The 20,959-nt window shown below is 43.8% G+C and overlaps 1 protein-coding gene across 2 annotated transcripts in view; it reads left to right on the top strand.

Annotated features, from left to right (window-relative positions):
* Positions 1-11,148: 11,148 nt before the first annotated feature.
* UBE3D (ubiquitin protein ligase E3D) overlaps positions 11,149-20,959 on the top strand; it is a 1,075,540-nt gene continuing 1,065,729 nt past the window's right edge. For both annotated transcript variants that reach the window (XM_085611020.1, XM_085611019.1), the window contains exon 1: positions 11,149-11,286. In XM_085611020.1, the coding sequence (XP_085467146.1) occupies positions 11,189-11,286 (98 nt within the window). In that variant the 5' untranslated portion in view covers positions 11,149-11,188. The remainder of the gene's footprint in view (positions 11,287-20,959) is intronic.

Raw genomic sequence — 20,959 nt, 5'->3', positions numbered from 1 at the left:
ATTTCCAAGGTGTGTCCAGCAAGAAATGCTTCTTGTCGTAAATGTGGGAAACAAGGACATTTTGGAAAGATGTACGGTTTCAAGGGTAGTGTTAATGTTGTGTACTCTGAAGTACCTAGGTGTGATCCTGTGTGCGAGGTTGTAAGCTCTCTTACTGATTTTGTTGTGGTTGTCAAGGAAGACTCTGAGGATTGCGTCGACCCTATAGTGGATGTGTTGGTCGATGATAAGTGTTTGCAACTGTTAGTGGATTCAGGAGCACGAATGACCATGATCACAGAGGAGTTATTTGAGAGTGCCTGGGGAGACAGACCGCTTAATCCCCCCGATAGAAGCCCTGTTTCATATGAAGGGAGGAAAATTGATTTAACAGTTTTTTTTGTTACCTCCCTAGTTTTTAAAGATAGGCATATCCAAGGAAAGATTTATGTGGCAAACAAAGGGCTTAATATTCTCGGTTGGTACCCCAGGGACAGTTCGGGATGACTCTCAGGCCTGGGACGTCTGAGCAAGTCTCTGTTGTGAGTGAACAATCCGAAGCTGAGAATCTAGTTTACTGGTCAGGGAAATTCTCTAAGGTCTTTGGAGACAAGCTAGGCTGTATTAAAGGATTTAAGCACTCCATCAAGGTCAAGGAAGGGGCTCTCCCAGTTAAACATAAATTGCAGAATGTACCATTCAGTATCAGGGATAATTTGTCATTGGAACTCAAGAGAATGTGTGAGTCAGGGGTCATAGAACCTATTGAATCCTAACTTTGGTTATCTCTCTTGGTGGTGGCTCGCAAAAAGAATGGTACTCTTAGGGTATGCATTGACGTACGCAGTCTAAACAAGGAGATCTGGATAGACTCACATCTCCTTCCCCGCATTGATGACATTATTTCAAGGTTTGCAGGTGCAAGGTACTTCTCCAAGATTGACCTTGCATCTGCATACCATCAAGTTGAGTTGGACCCGGCCAGTAAGCATGTGACTGCTTTTGTATCACCGGTTGGTACCTTTCAGTTTAAGAGGATGCCGTTCGGGTTAGCCTCGGCGGCTTCAGTTTTTCAACGAGTAATGGAGAAGGTTTTGGAGGGTGGCACAGATACCGTTGTTTTTCAAGACGACATTTTGGTGGCTGGGAAGGACAAGGAGTCACATGACAAAAATCTTGCGAAAGTTTTGGAGAGATTAGAAGGCAAGGGGATAGTGGCGAACAAACTGAAATGTGTGTTTTGTGTTCAGTCAATAGAATACCTTGGACATCACATTTCTAGTGATGGCATCATCCCAAGAGAGGGTCTGATTGAGACCATTTCCAATGTGCCATGTCCCACATCAAAAGAACAAGTCTCCTCATTCTTAGGTTTGTGTGAATACTATACTAAGTTTATACCCAATTGTGCTGCCAAGACTGCTCACATGTGGGATCTTCTCAAGAGAAAATCTTAATTTCTTTGGGATGATCCTGTCAAGAAGAGTTTGTACAGATTAAAAAAGAACTAGGGTCATGCAACATTCTCACCCCTTTTGATCCCCTCTTCCCATGCACAGTGTCTGTGGATGCTAGTCTAGATGTTCTTGGAGAAATGATTTCACAAGTCAAGGGGGGGAAAGAGTACACAGTAGGGTTCGCCTACCGAGCGTTACGCCCTAGTGAAAAAAACTACTTTGTTATTGAACGAGAATTACTGGTGTGCTGTTGGGCTGTTGAACGTTTTAAGTGTTTCTTATGAGGAAAGACATTTTCGCTTCTCACAGATCATAAGCCCCTCATTCCTATACTTGAGGGTCGAATTGTCAAAGACCATACCCCCAGAATTGCCAGGCTGAGTTCTAAGTTGCTGCAGTATAACTTCAGTGTTGCTCATATCTCTGGTGGGCACAACACACGAGCAAATTACCTCTCAAGGTCTCCTCTTCCCCTAAACAAACATGATTAGATTAGTAATAAATCCAGGTTAGCTTCTTGTAGTTCAGAAGGATAACTTTATTATGTACAACCACCGACAGGTACATCAACAGGTCAGCTCCTCAGCGTCCCGCTAGCCAGAATGCCAATCTCATCACAGAATCATGAGATCCACATTCTGTCGCCAGGACAACCATTGCCTTCTAACAAAAGACATAGTAATACAAGCAAATTACAACACATCCCCTTTACAACAAAACAAAACTTACAGCACTCCAACGAGAGTGACATTACTAACTTTAAAGAAAACAAAATTCCTACATTCTACACACATACCTTACTGAAAGTAATTAGCACTAATATAAAACATAATCATCAAATCTTGACGGTATGGACTTCCTTCTACTTGACTTCACAAAACCCTCCATCCTTCTTTCCGGAACTCCACTAAGAACATTGGCTGCACCTGGTTTCATGCCATCAAACTTAACCAGCCTAGACATGCTCCAAGTACATCCATTGTCCAAAGTTACAACATTTTTTTTTATATCCATGATGACAAAAGGACCTGAAAGATTGGACAACCCTTTGTGACAATGTCTCACCTTTCTCACCAAAACCTTACCACCAACATTCCACATCCTTTTCCTGACAGACCTCTTGTCATCATAACGCACCTTGTATCTTCTCTGATACTCAACAAGCCTTGTTCTCTTCACCTCTTCACTCACACCCTTGCTCATCCATTTCGGAAGCCAGATTGGGTTTAATTTGGAAACCGCCAACCTCCCCCTCAAAGCTTCAAAAGGAGACTTTTGAGAAATCACATTGGGAGCTGTACGATGTGCCCACCAAGTCTCTCTCAACACCTCACTCAAAGGGGCCTTAGAATCTAATGCTCTTTGAGCACAACTTTTGACCACCCTATTCATCCTTTCCGTGAGACCATTGGCTTGCGGAGAATATAACGCAGTCTTCTGATGCACTATGCCTAGGCCCTCAAGAAAATCCTGCATCTCCTGGGAGACAAATTGTACCCCATTATCAGTTACCAGGAACCTGGGTACACCTTCCGAAACAAAAAAATCCTTCAGAAATTCGATCACCGTCCTAGAATTAACCGTACCCATACACTTAGTAATTACCCATTTAGAGGTATAATCCACCAACAGTACAACAAACCTCTCTTGGAAAGGCATCAATTCCAAAGCACCAATGATATCTAACCCCAACTTGGTCCAAACTGCATCCGGCACATCCACCGGCGAAAGGGGAACTTGATTGGTCACATGAGACTTGTCATTGATAGCACATAAGTGACAGTCCTTCAATACTGACTCCACCATCCTATCCATACCTGGCCACCAGTACCTTTCTCTGACTCGTGCTTTCGTGAGACTCCTACCAAGATGCCCCTCATGAGCCAAATTGATCACTTTATCTCTAAGGATAACAGGCGGAACCAACCTATCTCCCCTCAACAACTTACTTCCACAGAAAGTCAAATCATCCCTTACACACCAAAACGGCTTCAACACAGGATCAAGATCTTGAAAATTTGGCCAACCTTTAGCTATAATCCCTTTTAAAAGCACAAACACCTCATCTTTAGCAGCACCTGACAACCACTCTTCCTCAGAGAGCGTTTCCTCCACCACCCAATTCACATACACCGGCTCCTCACACAATTCTTCCTCGCCCACCGGTAACCTGGACAAACAATCAGCTGACTTGTTGTTTAAACCCGAAATATAGTGAACGCGAAAATTGAATTCCTGTAACCCTTCACTCCACCTCTTAAGCCTAGGAGTCAAATGGTCACCATGATGACTTAAGTATATCTGAACAATAGGACGATGATCAGATTTCACCTCAAATGGGATCCCCCACAAATAAAACTTAAAATGGTGAATTGCCCAATACACGCTCAACGCCTCTCTCTCTATACACAAATAGTTAACCTCCGCATCTCTAAGGGCCCTGGAAGCAAATGCCACAACCTTCTCCTCCCCATTTTCCACCTGCGAAAGTACTGCTCCCAAACCCTTAAGACTAGCATCAGTCGTAAGAATGGTTTTTAATCTTGCATCAAAATTACATAAAGTCGGCATGACTCCAATCTCTGACTTAACCAAATCGAAGGCTTTGTCACACTCTGGCGTCCAAACAAAATGCACTCCTTTCCTTAACAAGACTCTAATCGGCTCAACCACACTGGCAAACCCCTTCACAAATTTGGAGTAAAACTCCGCCATACCAAGAAAAGATCTGACTTGCTCCTTGTTCTGTGGAGCAGGAGCCTTCACAATACTCTCAGCCAACTTAAGTTTTGGTTGTATCCCATCACCGGAAATGATGTGACCTAGATACGTCACAGATTTTAATCCTATTTTACATTTATCCTTTTTGGGAGTGAGCCCTCTTTCTCTCAATTTACACAACACCGATCTCATGCTCACTCTCACATTTCCCATAGACCAAAATGTCGTCTTGGAAAAACAAGACATTGGAAAGATCTCCAAGCACCATCTTCATAATCCTTTGGAAACAAGCCGCCGCCGAAGCCAATCCAAACGGCATCCTTAAAAATCGATAAGCCCCTAAAGGGGTAACAAAAGACGTTAAGTGCCTTGAACCTTCGTGAAGTTTGACTTGATGATACGCAGACGACAAGTCTAACACACTAAAAATCTTTGCTCCCTTCAACAAACTAATACACTCAGAAATGTTTGGCAATGGTTGTCGATCCACCCAGATCCATTCATTTAATCCACGCAAGTCCACACACATCCTCACCACAGACCCACCATCCTTAGGTGCCAAAACTACCGGAGACAACCACTCTGATGCCTCAATCTCTTCAATCACTTCCAAATCCAGCAATCTCTTCAGTTCCAGCCTCAACGGTTCCACCATCAAATTCGGTACCCTGCGTACCTTGTGTACACAAGGTTTAGCCGCATTCTTCAAAATAATTTGATGCTCAAAACCATTCAAACAACCTAGAGCATCTGAAAACACATCCGGAAAATCCTTGACCAACTTCTCACTGACATCCCCAACATCAATCGATGAAATTTTCCCACATGAACACTCACACATCTCATCCATCAACATGACTTGGTCCCTTGGATTGGTGGCATTGGGATTCAAAACTATTCCTAAGTCACGTTGATGCCTCCAACCAAGAAGATTATCTCCCCTCACAGCAATATACACTTTTCCAGTTATTTCCTTCTGCTTAAATACAATCTTAGCAGTTATATACCCTACAATGTCTACCCGGGAACCCCCATAACTAATAGGAGCAATATCCGGAGGCTGCAGCTTCACATTCTCTAGCCCAACCACCTCATCCCAAATCTTGTTACCAATCAATGTGAATGGCGAACCAGAGTCAGCCATGACAGTGAAATTATCGTCATTAATAGAAATATCACAAAAAGGCATAATGACTTTTCCAGAATCCACCTTGTCTTCCATTACTGAAAGATTGGATATGACAAGAGTACGAATTGTGTCAGAGGGGTTCTCAACACTGTGACTTTTCCTAGAAGACTTGCAAACCCTGGCATAATGTCCTTTAACTCCACAGTTTAAGCATATTGAGTCTTTGGCATAGCAGTTGGGAAAACTTGAGGAATGAGAAAAACTTCCACATCTAAAACAGCGTACTCTTTTAACATCAGTGTTACTCTTCTCGCGATCAAAAACACGTTGTTGACGAGGATCACGTTCACTTCGCAGTTGAAAATCTTTGTCTTTATTACTTGTGAAGCGCGATTGAGTGTTACGCAAGTCACCTTTATTCTTTGATCCCAATGACACTTTAGCAATCTCCTCAGAGAAATCATTCTCATCATCACACTCTGACATGGAGTGAACATTTGCCTTGTCTTTCTTCGCATTCTCACCATGAGATGGGTTACTGTCCACCTGATCTTTCCTGATCTCTTTCACCCAAGAAGAAGTGTTTTCTATTCCTTCTACAATCGCAATTGCTTCTGTCAATGAAGGATTCTTAGAAAGTAATTTCCCTTGTACCCTTGAACTGTTGGTGCATCTTACCAGCTGATCCCTTACCAAGGAGTCCGATAAATCACCAAAATCACATGTGCGTGCTAATGTTTTTAAAGAAGCAACGTAAGTACCAACCCTTTCTGTAGGACCCTGAACCCTTCTGAAGAATCTGTGACGTTCTAAAACCACGTTGATACACGGTCCAAAATATCGTTCCAACATCGTCATAGACATTTCATACACATCCGATGTTTCTCCATCTCCACTACCAATAGTTAAAGGATCCATGCTGTCATAAGTATTTCTTCCCTCAATACCTAAATTATGTAAAAGTATAGCCTGTTTCCTAACAGCAGAAATTGTTTCCCCCCCAATAGCTACAAGATACGAGTCAAACAAGTTTCTCCATCTCTTCCAAGGAAGAAGAGGCTCTCCCTTTTCTGACAAAAATGCTGGGGGTTGAGACATGCTGGTGGAAGTGGCCATACTTGAATAGTTCTCAAAAATATGAGAATCTTTATTAAATCAGGGTTTAAAGTCTCACCTTTATTGCTCCGTTTCCATTTTAAGATGCTCGTAAAGGTGTGAGGTATGTATGCTTTGATGAACGTAAAACGCGAACGAAGCGTTTATCCTAATCCAAAATGGCCGCTAAACTCAAACGTGACGCGACGTCAGCGTCAGTGACACAGAGCGTCAATCTGCGAGTGCGCTTGCTGAAGGAGAACAATCAGCTTGGAAGGAGCAGCGCGCGTGTTGATGCTCGTGAGGAATTCAAACGTAAGTAAACCAGCAACGGTTACACAGTTCCTTGAATGTCCAAAAATGCACACTCACTTCCAAATTTCGCCGAAGTAATCGATGACGACCCCTCTGTAGTAGTCGATCTCTCCGCAGTCGCTTGGCTGTTGTCAGAAACTGTGCCAGTCCCAAAATCGCGCAAAGTAAAAATACTCTGTACTCCAATTAAATCCAAATGGGTTCGCAGGGGAATCGGTGGTTGTGACTTGTCCCCAATCAAGCTCGTCACCAGTAATAAATCCAGGTTAGCTTCTTGTAGTTCAGAAGGATAACTTTATTATGTACAACCACCGACAGGTACATCAACAGGTCATCTCCTCAGCGTCCCGCTAGCCAGAATGCCAATCTCATCACAGAATCATAAGATCCACATTCTGTCGCCAGGACAACCATTGCCTTCTAACAAAAGACATAGTAATACAAGCAAATTACAACAATTAGATTAGATCAGAATACTTGTAAAGCGCATGGCTGCCTTGGCAAAGAGGCGTCCCAGCGCTGAAGCGAAATGAGAGGGTTACAGCCTAGGGATTAGAGTTGAGAGAAGAGCCATGTCTTCACAAGCCGTCTGAAGACTAGGTGGTCAGAGATACTACGAGTGTGTAAGGGAAGGGAGTTCCATAAAGATGGGGCCAATCGCCTAAAGGAACGGCCACCAGATCTGGCTCTTCGAATGCGTGGAATATGAGCGAGCATAAGATTAGCTGAGCGAAGTGCACGTGGTGGAGAGTAGAGGGAGCACAAGTCACTCAGAATCTCTGGGCCAATACCAGTCAGAATCTTATGCACGATACAGAGTGTCTTGAAATGTACTCGATGTGCAAGGGGCAGCCAATGCAGACGAGAGAGAAGATTTGAAGCATGACTGTACTTAGGGAGAGAAAAGATGGCCCGTGCTGCAGCGTTCTGAACCCGCTGCAATCGGTTCACAACAGCCTTATTAGAGCCAAGAAGAAGCACGTTACAGTAATCTAATCGAGCCAATATGGAAGCTTGGATGATCTGCCGATTTTGGGCATTAAAAAGGCCAAGTATTGGATTAATGCCGCGTTGCAGCCCAAAACATTTCCCTGCCACTGATTTGGCGTGTGTCTCAAAGGTAAGATCTTTGTCGAGCAGAATGCCCAAATTTCTCACTGCAGGTTTTGGGGCCGGAGGGACTCCAAGAGCTGGAGGCCACCATTCATTATTCCAAAGATGGGATTCTTTACCAATCAGAAGGATCTCAGATTTTGCAGAGTTCAGCTGTGAAAAATTGGCTGTCATCCATTCTGCAATGGCCAGAATGTCTTCTTTAAGCTTCATTCTGTCCTAGCTGGGATTGTTAGATAAGGTGATCACCAGTTGGGTGTCATCAGCGTACGACACCAAGGAGATTCCCCTTGCTTTGGCCATCCGCGCCAGTGGATTCATGTAAATGGTAAAGAGCGTAGGGCTCAGAGCCGAGCCCTGAGGGACCCCACAGCGCAGTGGATGAGTACGGGAGGCAAATGGAGGGGCTATCACCTGAAAGGTTCGATCGACCAGGAAGGAGGAGAACCACGACAAGGCTGTATTACTAATTCCTATCTCCTTCAGGCGGTGGAGCAGGATTTCGTGGGAGACCTATCAAATGCCGCACTCAGATCCAGCAAGACCAAAACTGAGGTTCTGCCAGTATCTGCTACGAATTTCAGTTGTTCCACCACCGTCAGCAATGCAGACTCGATGCTGTAACGTGGTCGGAACCCATTTTGAGAGTTGTCAAGTATATGATTAGCTCCCAAAAAGTGTGTTAGTGTTGAGTTTACATGGACTTCCAGAATTTTAGATAAAAATGGGAGCAGTGATATTGGACGATAATTTTCTGGCTTGGAGGAGTCCAATGCAGGTTTTTTAAGGAGGGGGACCACGTTTGCATGTTTCCAGGATTTTGGGATCACCGCCGAAGTGAGGGATAAATTCAGGAGATCAAGGCACTTTGGTAGGAGACCCTGTTGAGCATTCCTGAAGGCGTCAGGTCTAAGGGGGTCGTCTGGAGAGCCTGATTTAATTTTAATCACTATGATTGTGCTGTTGATGCAGATGAGGAGTGTCTGATTGCTGCAGTTGATGCTTGTGGTGTAGGGTCTTTCACAGAACATGACTGGTTCTCTGGAATGAAATCTGACATTGTACTCAAAAAGTTCCAACAATTCATTGTGTCTGGTTGGCCAAAGGAGAAGCACTTAGACAGTGACTTACATCCTTTTGCAAAAGTCGCTGATGAACTTACCTTGGAGGGGGGAGAGATGATAATGTGTGGGGATAAGGTTGTCCCTCCAGAATTGCTCAGAGCTCGCATCATTGATTATAGACATGAAAGTCATCTTGGTCAGACGAACACAAAAAAAAGGATTCGTTCTGTATATTGGTGGCCTTCCATGGACCGCCAAATCAATGATGTTGTGGAGCAATGAATAACTTGTTGTTCTAGCGATAAAGTTATAAAAATTGTATCATCTCCAATACAACAGGTGGAGATACCGAATGGTCCTTGGTTGAAGTTGGCCATTGATTTTGTGGGGCCTTTTAATGTGCTGCCAAATAAGTGTAAATTTGCGCTGGTTGTTGCCGATTATTTTAGCAAGTGGTGGGAGGTTCATTTTATGACAGACCCTAACTCTCATGAAGTCATCAAGTTCCTTCAAAGTCTATTTGCCAGGGAGGGTTTTCCCAAGGAAATTGTGTCTGACAATGGGGTACAGTTTACCTCCAAAGAAATGTCTGAGTTCCTATCCCAGTGCGGCATCACCCACCGGCGTGTGGCTTTATATCACCCACAAGCCAATGGTTTTATTGAGCGCACAAACCGCATTCTTGTTGAATGTGTTCAGTGGGCTGTTTCATCTAAAGTTGACATCAAGGAAGCGTTCCAAAGTATGTTATGGGAGCATCGCACCACACCGAGTGCTATCACAGGTTCAAGTCCCATCGCTCTACTTAGAGGTAGACAAGCTTCCTTTCACATGTGTCCTGCCTGGATGAAAAAGTGGGGTTTACGGTTAGGATATCAGGAGACACAAGACAAAAGTGAAACTATATTGTTACCTGATATTCCTACACAGGAAGGTCATGATGTTGTCCCTGAAGGCAGAAGTTTTAAGTCACCTGTTTCAGTGGGGGATTGGGTGAGGATTAAGTCTCCTCTTAATGTTCCCAAGGGTCTGTCAAAATGTGGTCCTCCAGTTAAGGTGGATGCTACTTCGCGCTTTGCTGTTAGGGTCAATGGCAAACATTGGTGGAACCTGTCCAGAATCTATAAGATTCCTACGAAGGTCGTGATGCACCTCGGTTTGGATTCAGAAAACAATGTTAATAAAAGTACCCTAAAGGGCCTTCCAGCCTTCCCAGGTTGGGAGATCTTGTTTGAAATATGTTCCTCCACGGAGGAGTGGAAGGACAAGTGTCCCACCAAATCGCTTAAATCTGTAGTTTTGTTTTTCTAGACCTAGTCTTTTCTTCTTTTATTGCTTCCCTTTTCTTTTGATGCTATCGAGTACGTTTTCTCTCTTTAATATTTTTGGTTTTATCTTTCTCTTCTATCATTCTTCTGTTATAACTTGTTCTTTCTTCTCCTCCGGTCACTTCTCTGTTTTGTAATAATGGAAAGAGAGGAGATGCTGTAGTAGTTTCCCTTTAAGCTTGCTCTCCAGTGTCTGTAATGCTATGATGTCATTGTCATGACAATGGAATGCTGTTATTTGAATCCCAGGAGAATCAGTTCCTGGAAGCTGTGGAGATGAACAGTCAATAAAGTATGTGATTTTACTCCTACCTTGTCTGGCGTAATCACTACACAATCGTTTTTAAAAGCATATGGCAGTCTCCAGAGCTTTAACTAAGCTCTCGTACCCCTCGTTAGTAACAGCGCTATACATTCAATCAAGATTCCACTATCCATGCCACAGAAATGTTTTTAAGTGGTGCACATATGAGCCAATTTTCCAATGCGTTTTCCTTAGGATTCTGAGACTTGTAGTTCTAGTTTTATGTTGGTTAAAATAGGACTACAAGTTGCAGAATTCTAAGAAAAAAAGGGGGGACTGGTCTAACTAGTGACGCATTGACCTGGAAACCTGACAGCGATGGGACCGCCCGCCATGCAGTAAGAAGTTCAATCATACTTCAACAGACTTTTTGTTTTTATATTTTGACATGGTTTACTGACATGTCTGGCTGCTGTTTAATAAATGGCAAGAAGGAGAAAGCCTAAACAGAAGCCTCTGGTCTTACCACAGAATATACATGTGTTATGCCTTTTCAAATAATAATTAAAAAAAAAATCCACTTCAGAATGAAGAGCTCCTACGTACACGAATCTTGTGTCATGCTAATGTTCCATGTAAATTGGGACAAACCCAACTTGAAAATGGCGCGCCGGGTGCGTAAAAGGCTCTAATTTGATCAACATGACAAACGAGCCTTCTTGTCCTTCGTTCATGTTTATTGAATGTTGATTCCTGTGTACTGCAGCAGCACTGAATGCGTGCAAATGGCGGTGTTTATGGAAATTAAGAAACGGACGCAGACTGCACTCCTGATTTTAGGGTAAAGATTAATGCGCTCAAATACAAGCCTTTGTATAATGTTACTTCGTCAAACGCAACAATCTTTTCAACTGATTCCTAATTTCCTCATTGCTGTCTGTAGGGGTAGACATAGAAAAAAGACCGACTTACACACCCTCCGTCCGTTTTTTCTGTTAGCGTAATGGGAATGCGGAGGCCATTTTAAAGTGGGGATTGTTTGTATTCAGTCCAATAGGAGCGACCGCATGACGAGGAGCCAACATTGGCAATGCATTAAAAAAGTTTTAAAAATTGTTTATTTTAGTGTACGTTTTGGTATCAAAATAGCATAGACGATTTAAGAGAGGGCTTTCTCTTAGCGTAATACTTTTTGGGGGAAATTATCATTCTAATTCTCACCCTTTGAGGTATTCCCATTCAAACATAGTGAAACTCATTTGTCGCTGATAAGTTTGTTCACAATCCAGTGGACAGAACTCCTATTATTCCAAGATGGACACAAGCTGTACCATGTAGCAGTGCATTTTCTGTAGCGCTCAGCATGTGGTTCATATTGTCAGCCCGTTGCAACAGTCTACAATGTAGACTCTACGTGCATATTGTCTAGATTTATTAGTGTTGAATACTTTTTTCGTCGTTTTCACTAAGAACCTACCCCTTTCAACAGAATAGCTCGAATTGCAGTCTTATAAAAATATGCTTTTGTATCCAGCAATGATTTACAACCATGGGTGCTATATTTTTTTATCGAGAAATCTCTAGGACTCTGGAGTCGTAATGTCAATGAGTGGGCGAGTGCAGCGTGCAAACGCACACCTTTTAAGGTGTAATTGGTGGACGAATTCTGAAACTTTTGTTTTCTAGCATGGGTACTTACAAACATTTTCCCATGGGGCACAAAGTATGGTCTGTAGTGTGCCCTAGGGCTGAATTGATGCCTGCATGGTGGGAGTGGGATTTAGTGGTGATGGGGGATGTACGGTGGACCGGGGTTTAGGTGGTCATAGGGGAAGAAAAATATGTTGTGATCAGTGACATTGGGTCATTCTGAGTTTTGCTTTCCATACTGTGCTCTAAATGAAGTCCATAGTCTCTTAATAAGTCATATATTTGGAAACATTGTGTTCTTCTGTCTCCGAATTTCTATCACTTTAAGTTTTAAGAGACTTAAGTGTAAAAAAGAAGTAACTTGATTATTGCATGATTGGAACGAAATAGAATTGCACAATGTGAAACCAAAAACCTAGTCTCAATCCCTGCGTCCCACACTTGGCTAAATTGTGTGATCCTAGACGGTGGTCTAATATCATTATGACATATAAGAGCACTTTGAAAATACACTAGTTCAGGATATATGCTGTACAAACCTTCTTTTGTGTTTGTTTTAATAAACGATAATCTTGTATATGTGTAATAACCCAGGCCACCCAGAAGTTTCCATGGGACAACTGACTTGCCTCTTAGTTCATTATTGGCATTGTTGCCCATATGGCATAAATGTTTCTACATTAATTTTTGAAAACTATCAGTTAAAAAACATATTCTAAATACACTTATATAATCTGTTGTACTGAGGTGAAACACGTCTGCATGTTAATAAAAATACACTTTTGAATTTTGAAGAAATTGCATCATATCTTTGCGCATTTGTTTCAAGATTTCTTTAAACATTAATGTTTACCTAAAGTTAAATAGTGCAAGGCACCTTATTTGTTTCTTCTCGTTTACTTAGGTTATAAACGATTGCACCCTTATTTAATATTTTTCTGAATGTTAATGCTGTCCCAAATAAAACAGCAGTGTAGTGCACTCGTTCTACTGGGGGGCCGCAAGTGAAGGTCAGGAGGGCTGCACTTCGAGTAGCACTGTTTTATAGTGTTGTAAATGGGGGGATTTAAAAAGCCCAGCTCCAGGATTTGGGAGCTCAGGCCAAAATCAATAAAAGTTTTTGGATAACATGTTTTTTTAATGGCATTGGAGGAGCATGTGAGTCATGGTATCTGATGATGCAAGGAGAATAGCCCCCAGGTCCACCCGGGATTGGTATTAAACATGGAGCTATTTCTAATCTGGGCACACTCCTGGATATCGTGTTATTACACCCGCTGCATGAATATTAGCTACACACCTGTTCCTGAGTCTCCAAGTATTACCTTTCTTTCCTTTTTCTCCTCTCTCACTATCCTTTTCTCCTCTCCACTCATCCATATCTTCCCTTTCATTTTCTCCTCCCTATCTACTACCTTTGTCTGTATCCCTGTTCTGTCTCTCACACATTAATTCCTTCTTTCCATGCCATTTTATTTCTTACCCATCTCTTTCATTGTCTTTGCCATTTTTGCTTGTCCTTATCTCCTTTTTCTTTGTCATTCTGTCATTCCCTCTGTCTCTCTTCCTCGCCATTACATTTGAGGTGATCCCACCTCCCAGACAGAAAAAACAAGCATTGGTACTGCATTGGTTTCGCCTATGTGTGATGAATAATCAGCTTTTATCTAACAATAACAGTCAGGGACAAAGGAAAGAGCGCCCTCACAAGCATCATGGGAGTGGAGAGGATGTGGCCGAGGGGCCAGAGCCAGGAAAGAGAGGGTTCGGGATGCAAGACCACTTTTAAGTGTATATTAAAAACAATAGATTTCACAAGCACTTCGCAGGGGATGAGAGGCAAGAAAGAGAGGGCGGGCGAGAGATAAAAAACAAGAACGGGAGGGTGGGATGGGGAGAAAAAGCAAGAAGGGGAGAAAAGGCAAGAAAGGGAGGGCAGGAGGGGGATAAAAAGCAAGGCAGGGATGGCGGGTGAGGGATAAAAGTAAAGATATGGATAAGTGGCAAGAAAGAGAGCACAGACGGGGATGAAAGGCAAGAAAGGAGGGCGGGGGTAGTTAAAAGAGAAGAAAGGGTGTGTAGGAGAACAAAAGGCAATTAAAGGGAGTGCATACATAGATGAATGATTCAGCCAGATTAGAGTCTGAGAATTACATTTTTGTGAAAAGTTTAGTTAAAATTTGCTAAGCGTGGTCAAAGTTATTAGGAAATAAAAAAAACATTTCATGCTCTATGCATGTAACTATAACTAGAGAGGTAATATTCTTGCAAATGTGATGGTTAATAATATGGGTTCAATTTTGCATCTCACTCATAGCTCTCCGTCACAAGTATTCTTGTACTACAAAATGTTCATTATTGTTTTGCCAGAATCAACAAAGCCAGTGTACAGTAATTCAAAACAAGGGGCACTGTAGTTAAAGCAATACATTAATCAAAAGAGCACAGAGCCACAGATTCCCTATGAACCGTTATGTTCATGGAAAGAAAGTTGGCCACTATGGAACAATACCCAGTGGGTATAAAAAGCCCTCACTCGCCAACCTGGTTGGTGACATGCTTCATCATTGGGCTTCCACTGGGACGACCGAATGTCATCCCAGTGTGCTGCGACGCCAGGTTACTGCGGAGCGGGGTTTGGTGTGTGGGGAAAGTGAATTTAAAATATCCAATTGAGTCAAAAAGAAACTTTAATGATTTTGCTTAATTGGAAAGGAGTAAAAAGGAGTGAGGGTCAAAAAAATAAAAGACCTGGTTCACTCCGTGGCGGTCAACATGTTTCTGCCTCTAGGAGTGTTAATCGGGCATTCTTCAGGACCAGAGTGGGATGTGCGGAGCCCCGGTGGTGTGAACTCACTAAGGTCCACCCTGCCGTGGGCTGCTTATGTGAAAATCAAAAAAACACTAAATAGTGTAAACTCCGCCAGATAAAGTGATAATTATGGGGAGAGGAACGAGTTTACTAGAGAGGCCAGTCCGTTAGATGCCTCATGGATCCCGGGAGGGGGGTGGGAGCAAATTGGCACACCGCCCTTGCTGCTCTGCACCCGTGGATAGCCTACACAGCCTCTTGCTGCCGGGTCCGGTGAACCAGGTCTTTTATTAATTTTTTGACCCTCACTCCTTTTTACTCCTTTCCAATTAAGCAAAATCATTAAAGTTTCTTTTTGACTCAATTGGATATTTTAAATTCACTTTCCCCACACACCAAACCCCGCTCCGCAGTAACCTGGCGTCGCAGCACACTGGGATGACATTCGGTCGTCCCAGTGGAAGCCCAATGATGAAGCATGTCACCAACCAGGTTGGCGAGTGAGGGCTTTTTATACCCACTGGGTATTGTTCCATAGTGGCCAACTTTCTTTCCATGAACATAACGGTTCATAGGGAATCTGTGGCTCTGTGCTCTTTTGATTAATGTATTGCTTTAACTACAGTGCCCCTTGTTTTGAATTACTGTACACTGGCTTTGTTGATTCTGGATAATCTACTGAGGGGACTAGCCGTGTTGATCCCTTCCTCTCTTGTTGATTTTTGACATTATTGTTTTGCTACTGTCAGGGTTGCATGAAGCATGTGCACAGATGGGTGTCTAGAACACTTTGCAAAAGGTAGATGAAAGTAGAGATGAATATCATTGTGAAGGCGAAGAGCGGTACAACTTTCTGAAACAAGCATTTACAATGCAATGGTCTCGGCATTGTTAAAGTTAGATTTATTGGCATTGCTCATGACATATTTTTTTTGTTTTTAAAACATTTAAAGAAACGGCATTGTTATTTACAATGTCAATAGCGTAATCACTCTCAAATGCGAGCCACGCACACAAAGCCACCCACACACACAGAGCCACTCACATAGCCACCTACACACACACAGTTACCCACACACAGACAAAGCCCCACGCATAGAACCACCTACAATAAAAGCCACCCACACAGAGCCTCCCACACGCACACAGGTCTATTGGAGTTTACAACTATACAGAGACTCTCAAAGATCTTAGGCCCCCTTTTGACCCAAGCTATCCTTCTGAGCATGTTCATATGTTGGAACAAGGAAAATCTGCTGTTGGCTCTGGAATTACAACATTGCTTTCCAACTGAGAATCATTTTCAAGTGAACCAGGTCTAAGTTGAAGAACATTAGCTAACACAAACACAAACGAGGTATGCAAAGCACCCAAAAAAGGGAGGTTACTAGATAGGGGCTGCTCCCACCACCAGTCACACCAGTGACCCCTTTAGGTGTATATTCTTTACCACGGTTAGTAGAAGATTCACAGGAAACAAATGAAGGCTTGTCCAATAGCACCGATGACGACTAACGATGGATTAAACCCATATCTGTGACTGGGGGTGAATGTGTTGCCAATGTGCAACATTCCGTCCATCATCTTGTGTGTTTTCCTATTTATAACCACATACATGCTACCCTGAGATTGTTCATACAGGGGATAGGGGATGTTACACCACAGCCTCCTGCATAGAACTGAAAACCCATTAGTACCAGTTTAACATCCAAATATCACAACAGAGCAATAGAAAGGGATCAGCCCAGCTTTGCAAAGGGCCTTCCACTGTGCAGTAACACGTGTCTTGGCATGTTTTGTAACTTTTGAACAGTTTGAGCTAGAAACAAAAACATTTGTCAAAATCTGCAGCTGCAGCAGATGATGGATTATGTGGTGAATGCGGCAAATCTATAATTATACGAAAATCGCTGCAGCCACATAATTGCATAGTTCCATTGGCCCTGGTTATATGAGAGAAAGATAAGCAGTGACAGGAGGGAATAGAATGACACTAGAAAAGCGATTATATAGTGTAGTGGGGCAGTGACAGAAGAGAGTGGACCGTGTATGACTACAGAATTTAGGGCAATGCCAACGGCAGGATGGGCATAGACATGTTGTGCAACGAAGAGATGAGCAGTGATTGGAGAGGGGGACATGGGAAGTGAAAGGAGAGAGAACAGTAACATGGGGAAGAGTTAGAGGAGGTTAGTGAATCCAGAGACCGCTGCCACCTGCGGAGAAGCGAGACACCGCTGCCACCCGGGGCATGGAGTGTCAGACAGGTCTTCTGCCAGTCCTGCTCTCTGCCTTGGCAGCATTGGCAGGCTGCCTGGATCTCTTCCAATCAGGTGAGTGTGGGAGAGGCATGCGTCTTTTACCTCAAGGGGCGTGAGAGGGCACGGAGGGTGAGACGAAGTAATAATGTACAGAGGGGCCGGGGGAGAGGTGACGTAACATATTCTACCCCCAGAATAAAACTAGCACGACGAGTCTGCCCTGCGTTCCTCAATTCAGTACATCGCAGTATGGTATGGTATATGGTACGTATTTGAACGGTACGGTATGGAACAGTACGGTATGGTACGGTACGGTATGGTGTTTAATGTTTATATGGCGCTTAGAATCCCTGGCGTGCCTCTGACCAACGGGTGTTTGTTTACATGGGAGAGACATGTCCCTCGTTAACGCGCCACGTGCCGCCCAGTCCACTTCAGAGCACCACCTGCAGAAGAGGTGGCAGTGAGAGACGGAGGAGAGGTATGCACTGTGAGGCAGAATAGAGGAGACGGGCGCAGATCTTTGTTTATGATCTGGAAGAGCTGGCACACTACACGACACAAAAGTGTGTGTGTGTGTGGGGGGGGGCGCAGCAGAACCCCTGAAGGCATTTCGGTGCCATACCGGTGTATCATTAATCCTGCAGAGCGTAACATGCCGTGATGTACCACGACAATGAGCGCCACACCAACCTAACGCTACACAACAACGGCATATCAAAACATGACATCAGAACATAACCTCGTAACAGAAAATTGTAACACGATAATATGAAAATATAGCATCATCACATTGAAAAAACACACTGTCATATCAGCACAAAACTGCAAGCCACCATCACGGCACAGCTTTATTTATCTTGTATTTATTTAAGGTTTTGTATAGCGCCCAAATGTCACACACTTGTAACTTCAGCCGCTGTACACGCAGGGTATGACTAAGAAAGAAGAAAGTAGATATTTAGGTTTAAGAGGGGATGCCTATGGCGGAGGGCTCGGGAAATTGAGACATAGCTAACAGACTATTTCAAACACGGGTAACATATCATCGTGTCATTATATACGATATCATGATATGAATTACCGTAATGCGATATAACATACCTTAACAAAATATACCACAGCATAATGCACAAGAACTCCATCTCAGCATACCACCACAACAAATCACAACTTCAATAGAATTTCATAGGAAGAAATATCATGACACCATTAATGTATCTTCTGAAGGGGCGGGGCAAGCTTTATGGGTATTGGCGTGTATCAGATTTTTTCAGAATTCCGTGACGTTACCGCAAAGAAACAAAAGATATCACACCATACTATGACGTAACACAACATAACCTCATGCTTCGATTCCTAGATGTTAATTCATCTGAATGACCGAGAGCAGCTCAATGACATCCTCCACCACCCTTGCTGCTTTCCCCCATTTAGCTCATTATAAAGGGCCACCCTGTGAATGACGTCACGTAAGAGCTCCAAACCCAAGCAGACGTCATGAAACAAAGCAGCATTCTGGAATGCCTCTTGGCGATTCTTAAAGATACAGGACTTGCCAAAGAGTGGTACGGAGTAGACCCTACAAAATATAACATCTCTTCGTTTTGCGTGTCGATGTTTCTGAGATGTTTACCCCATCACGCGACTTTACTATTATTCTCCTTCTCATGTGTGCAGCGGGGTCGTGACATTGAGACGGGTCCACGCTTGCCTTTGACGTTTTCTGGGCAGAATGAACTAAGAAGGGAAGAACAGAAAGTTTGCGCTGGAAGGAGGGAGTTGTATTTTGGTCTCGGGTTGTTTGACCCGGCACTTAAACCCTTGGGCTCGTTCACACTTGCTGCTTCCTACTCGGTGTGTGGCCGCCGTGGTAGCAGCTCCGCGTCCCTGACTGACGATGCGTCTCCGAGGTGGGCAGCAGGACGGTAGGGGTAGCTGTGGAAGACAGGCTCGGCTGTACCTCCCCCCCCCCCACCATCCTTCCAGTAAACTCTGTCGCGAGGGACCCATATGTGAACTCGGGGGATGCTCACGTTACACGCAGCCGAGCGGAAACCCAAGCAGAAAGAGACGAAGGCGAGCCTCGCCGAGGCTTGATTGCTAAGAAAGAAAAACAAGCACACCACTGCCTTTCTCCGAGGCGATGCAGAAATGCCTCGGAGAAAGGCAGCGGCGCTTTCAGATTCGGGGACGTGTTCTCCTCTTGCCATTGGCTGGAGGAGATAATCAGAAAAGTTGCAAAAAACACGCCCCCGAATCCGAAAAGGACGGGGCCTGTTCGGAGTGACGAACCTCTTCTCCAATGGCTGGCCAGCATTCAAGAGGCCAGCCAATGGAGAAGAGGGGAGAAGAGGGGCGGGTGCAAGCCCCTCTTCTCCAAAACATTAAATCTCTGACTTCCGGTTCTGCCTTCGGCAGACCGGACGGTCCTCGACCTAAAAACGAAGGGGCTGTTTACAAGCCCCTTGCACCGCTGGTGCATCACATTTAATATTGGAAAAGGTGACCTACAGATGGCGTAAGAGGCTTGTAAATAAGTGTTGTGTGAACCACTGATCTGAACAATGCTAGGTCGGAAGATATCAAACAGGATCCTAGCCTCATAGCACCGCACATGCATTAGTGCACAGAGAATGGGCCGTATTGTAATTGTAATCGCATTTATATAGCGCTTACTACCTCTGACGATGCGTTGATGCGCTTTTTGTAGAGTAGCACGCTACTCCGGAACCCAAAAAGGATTAGTGGTGAATTAGTATAGGGAAATATGGCAATTTGAACGGTTGACATGTGAGTCTGTTACTTGAAAAGGATAGTGGAGGTAGGAGTGTGATGATTAGTAGTTGTGTTGGTACTGAAATTTAGCGTTGTTCGCAGCAGCAGTGCCTGGAGCAAGCTACACTGACCTCTTGAGAATTACCTTGGACTGTGACACCAAGTGTTTTTAGGTTGAGCCTGGGCAGCGCATGCGCTGCTCAGTGAGGCATGCTGGATTTAAGTATAGGCTTGAAGCCCCGCCCACTCTCCACCCATATTTGTCATAGGCTTGAAGCCCCGCCCACTCTCCACCCATATTTGTCATAGGCTTGTGTCAATGTCCTTCGTAAATGCTGGCTTCTAATTTGTTAGTAGTCTTGTTAGTCCCTCCTTAGTACCGCCTTGTCTTCATTTGTGACCTCCCTTGAGGAGTGGCCCTTTTACTTCTGTTGTTACACGGTATGTCTTATTTAGTCTCTAAGCACTATTTTCTTTAATAATGAGTTTCTCCTACTGCAGGTACAACATGCTTTCCTGCAACATTAAGCATGCCAAGCGGGACTTCACCTTCCAAGCAGCCCAGGACAATGGCGGCCTCTTATTTGAAATGAAATCGATCAATCAATCAGGGAATTGTGAAGCTCGCTACTCACCCGTGAGGGTCTCAAGGCTCTGGGGGGTCAGGGGTGGCAGCTCTGAGTCAGCCGAAGAGCCAGGTCTTGAGGCTCTTCCTGAAGGTGTGCAGTGTTGGGGAGCTTCTGATGTTGATCAGGAGCTCATTCCAGGTCTTTGCCGCGATGTAGGTGAAGGCTCTTCCGCCCGCTATGCGGAAGCGCGGGGTTTCGGCGACAGCAAGGTTTGCGATATTAGCATTGTAAATGACAATGCCTTTTATTTATGTGTTAATTATCAAAACAGATAAATAAAAGGCATTGTCATTTACAATGCCAATTGCTTAATCTCTCGCAAATGCGAGACCTTTTGTATTGCAAATACTTGTTTCAAATGAAGCACTGGTTAAGTACCACACT

The sequence above is a fragment of the Triturus cristatus genome, chromosome 6 (genome assembly GCF_964204655.1).
Source record: "Triturus cristatus chromosome 6, aTriCri1.1, whole genome shotgun sequence".
NCBI classification, from domain to species: Eukaryota; Metazoa; Chordata; class Amphibia; order Caudata; family Salamandridae; genus Triturus; species Triturus cristatus.
The sequence above is the reverse complement of the archived record's forward strand: the minus strand, read 5'-3'. Positions and strand labels throughout refer to the sequence as shown.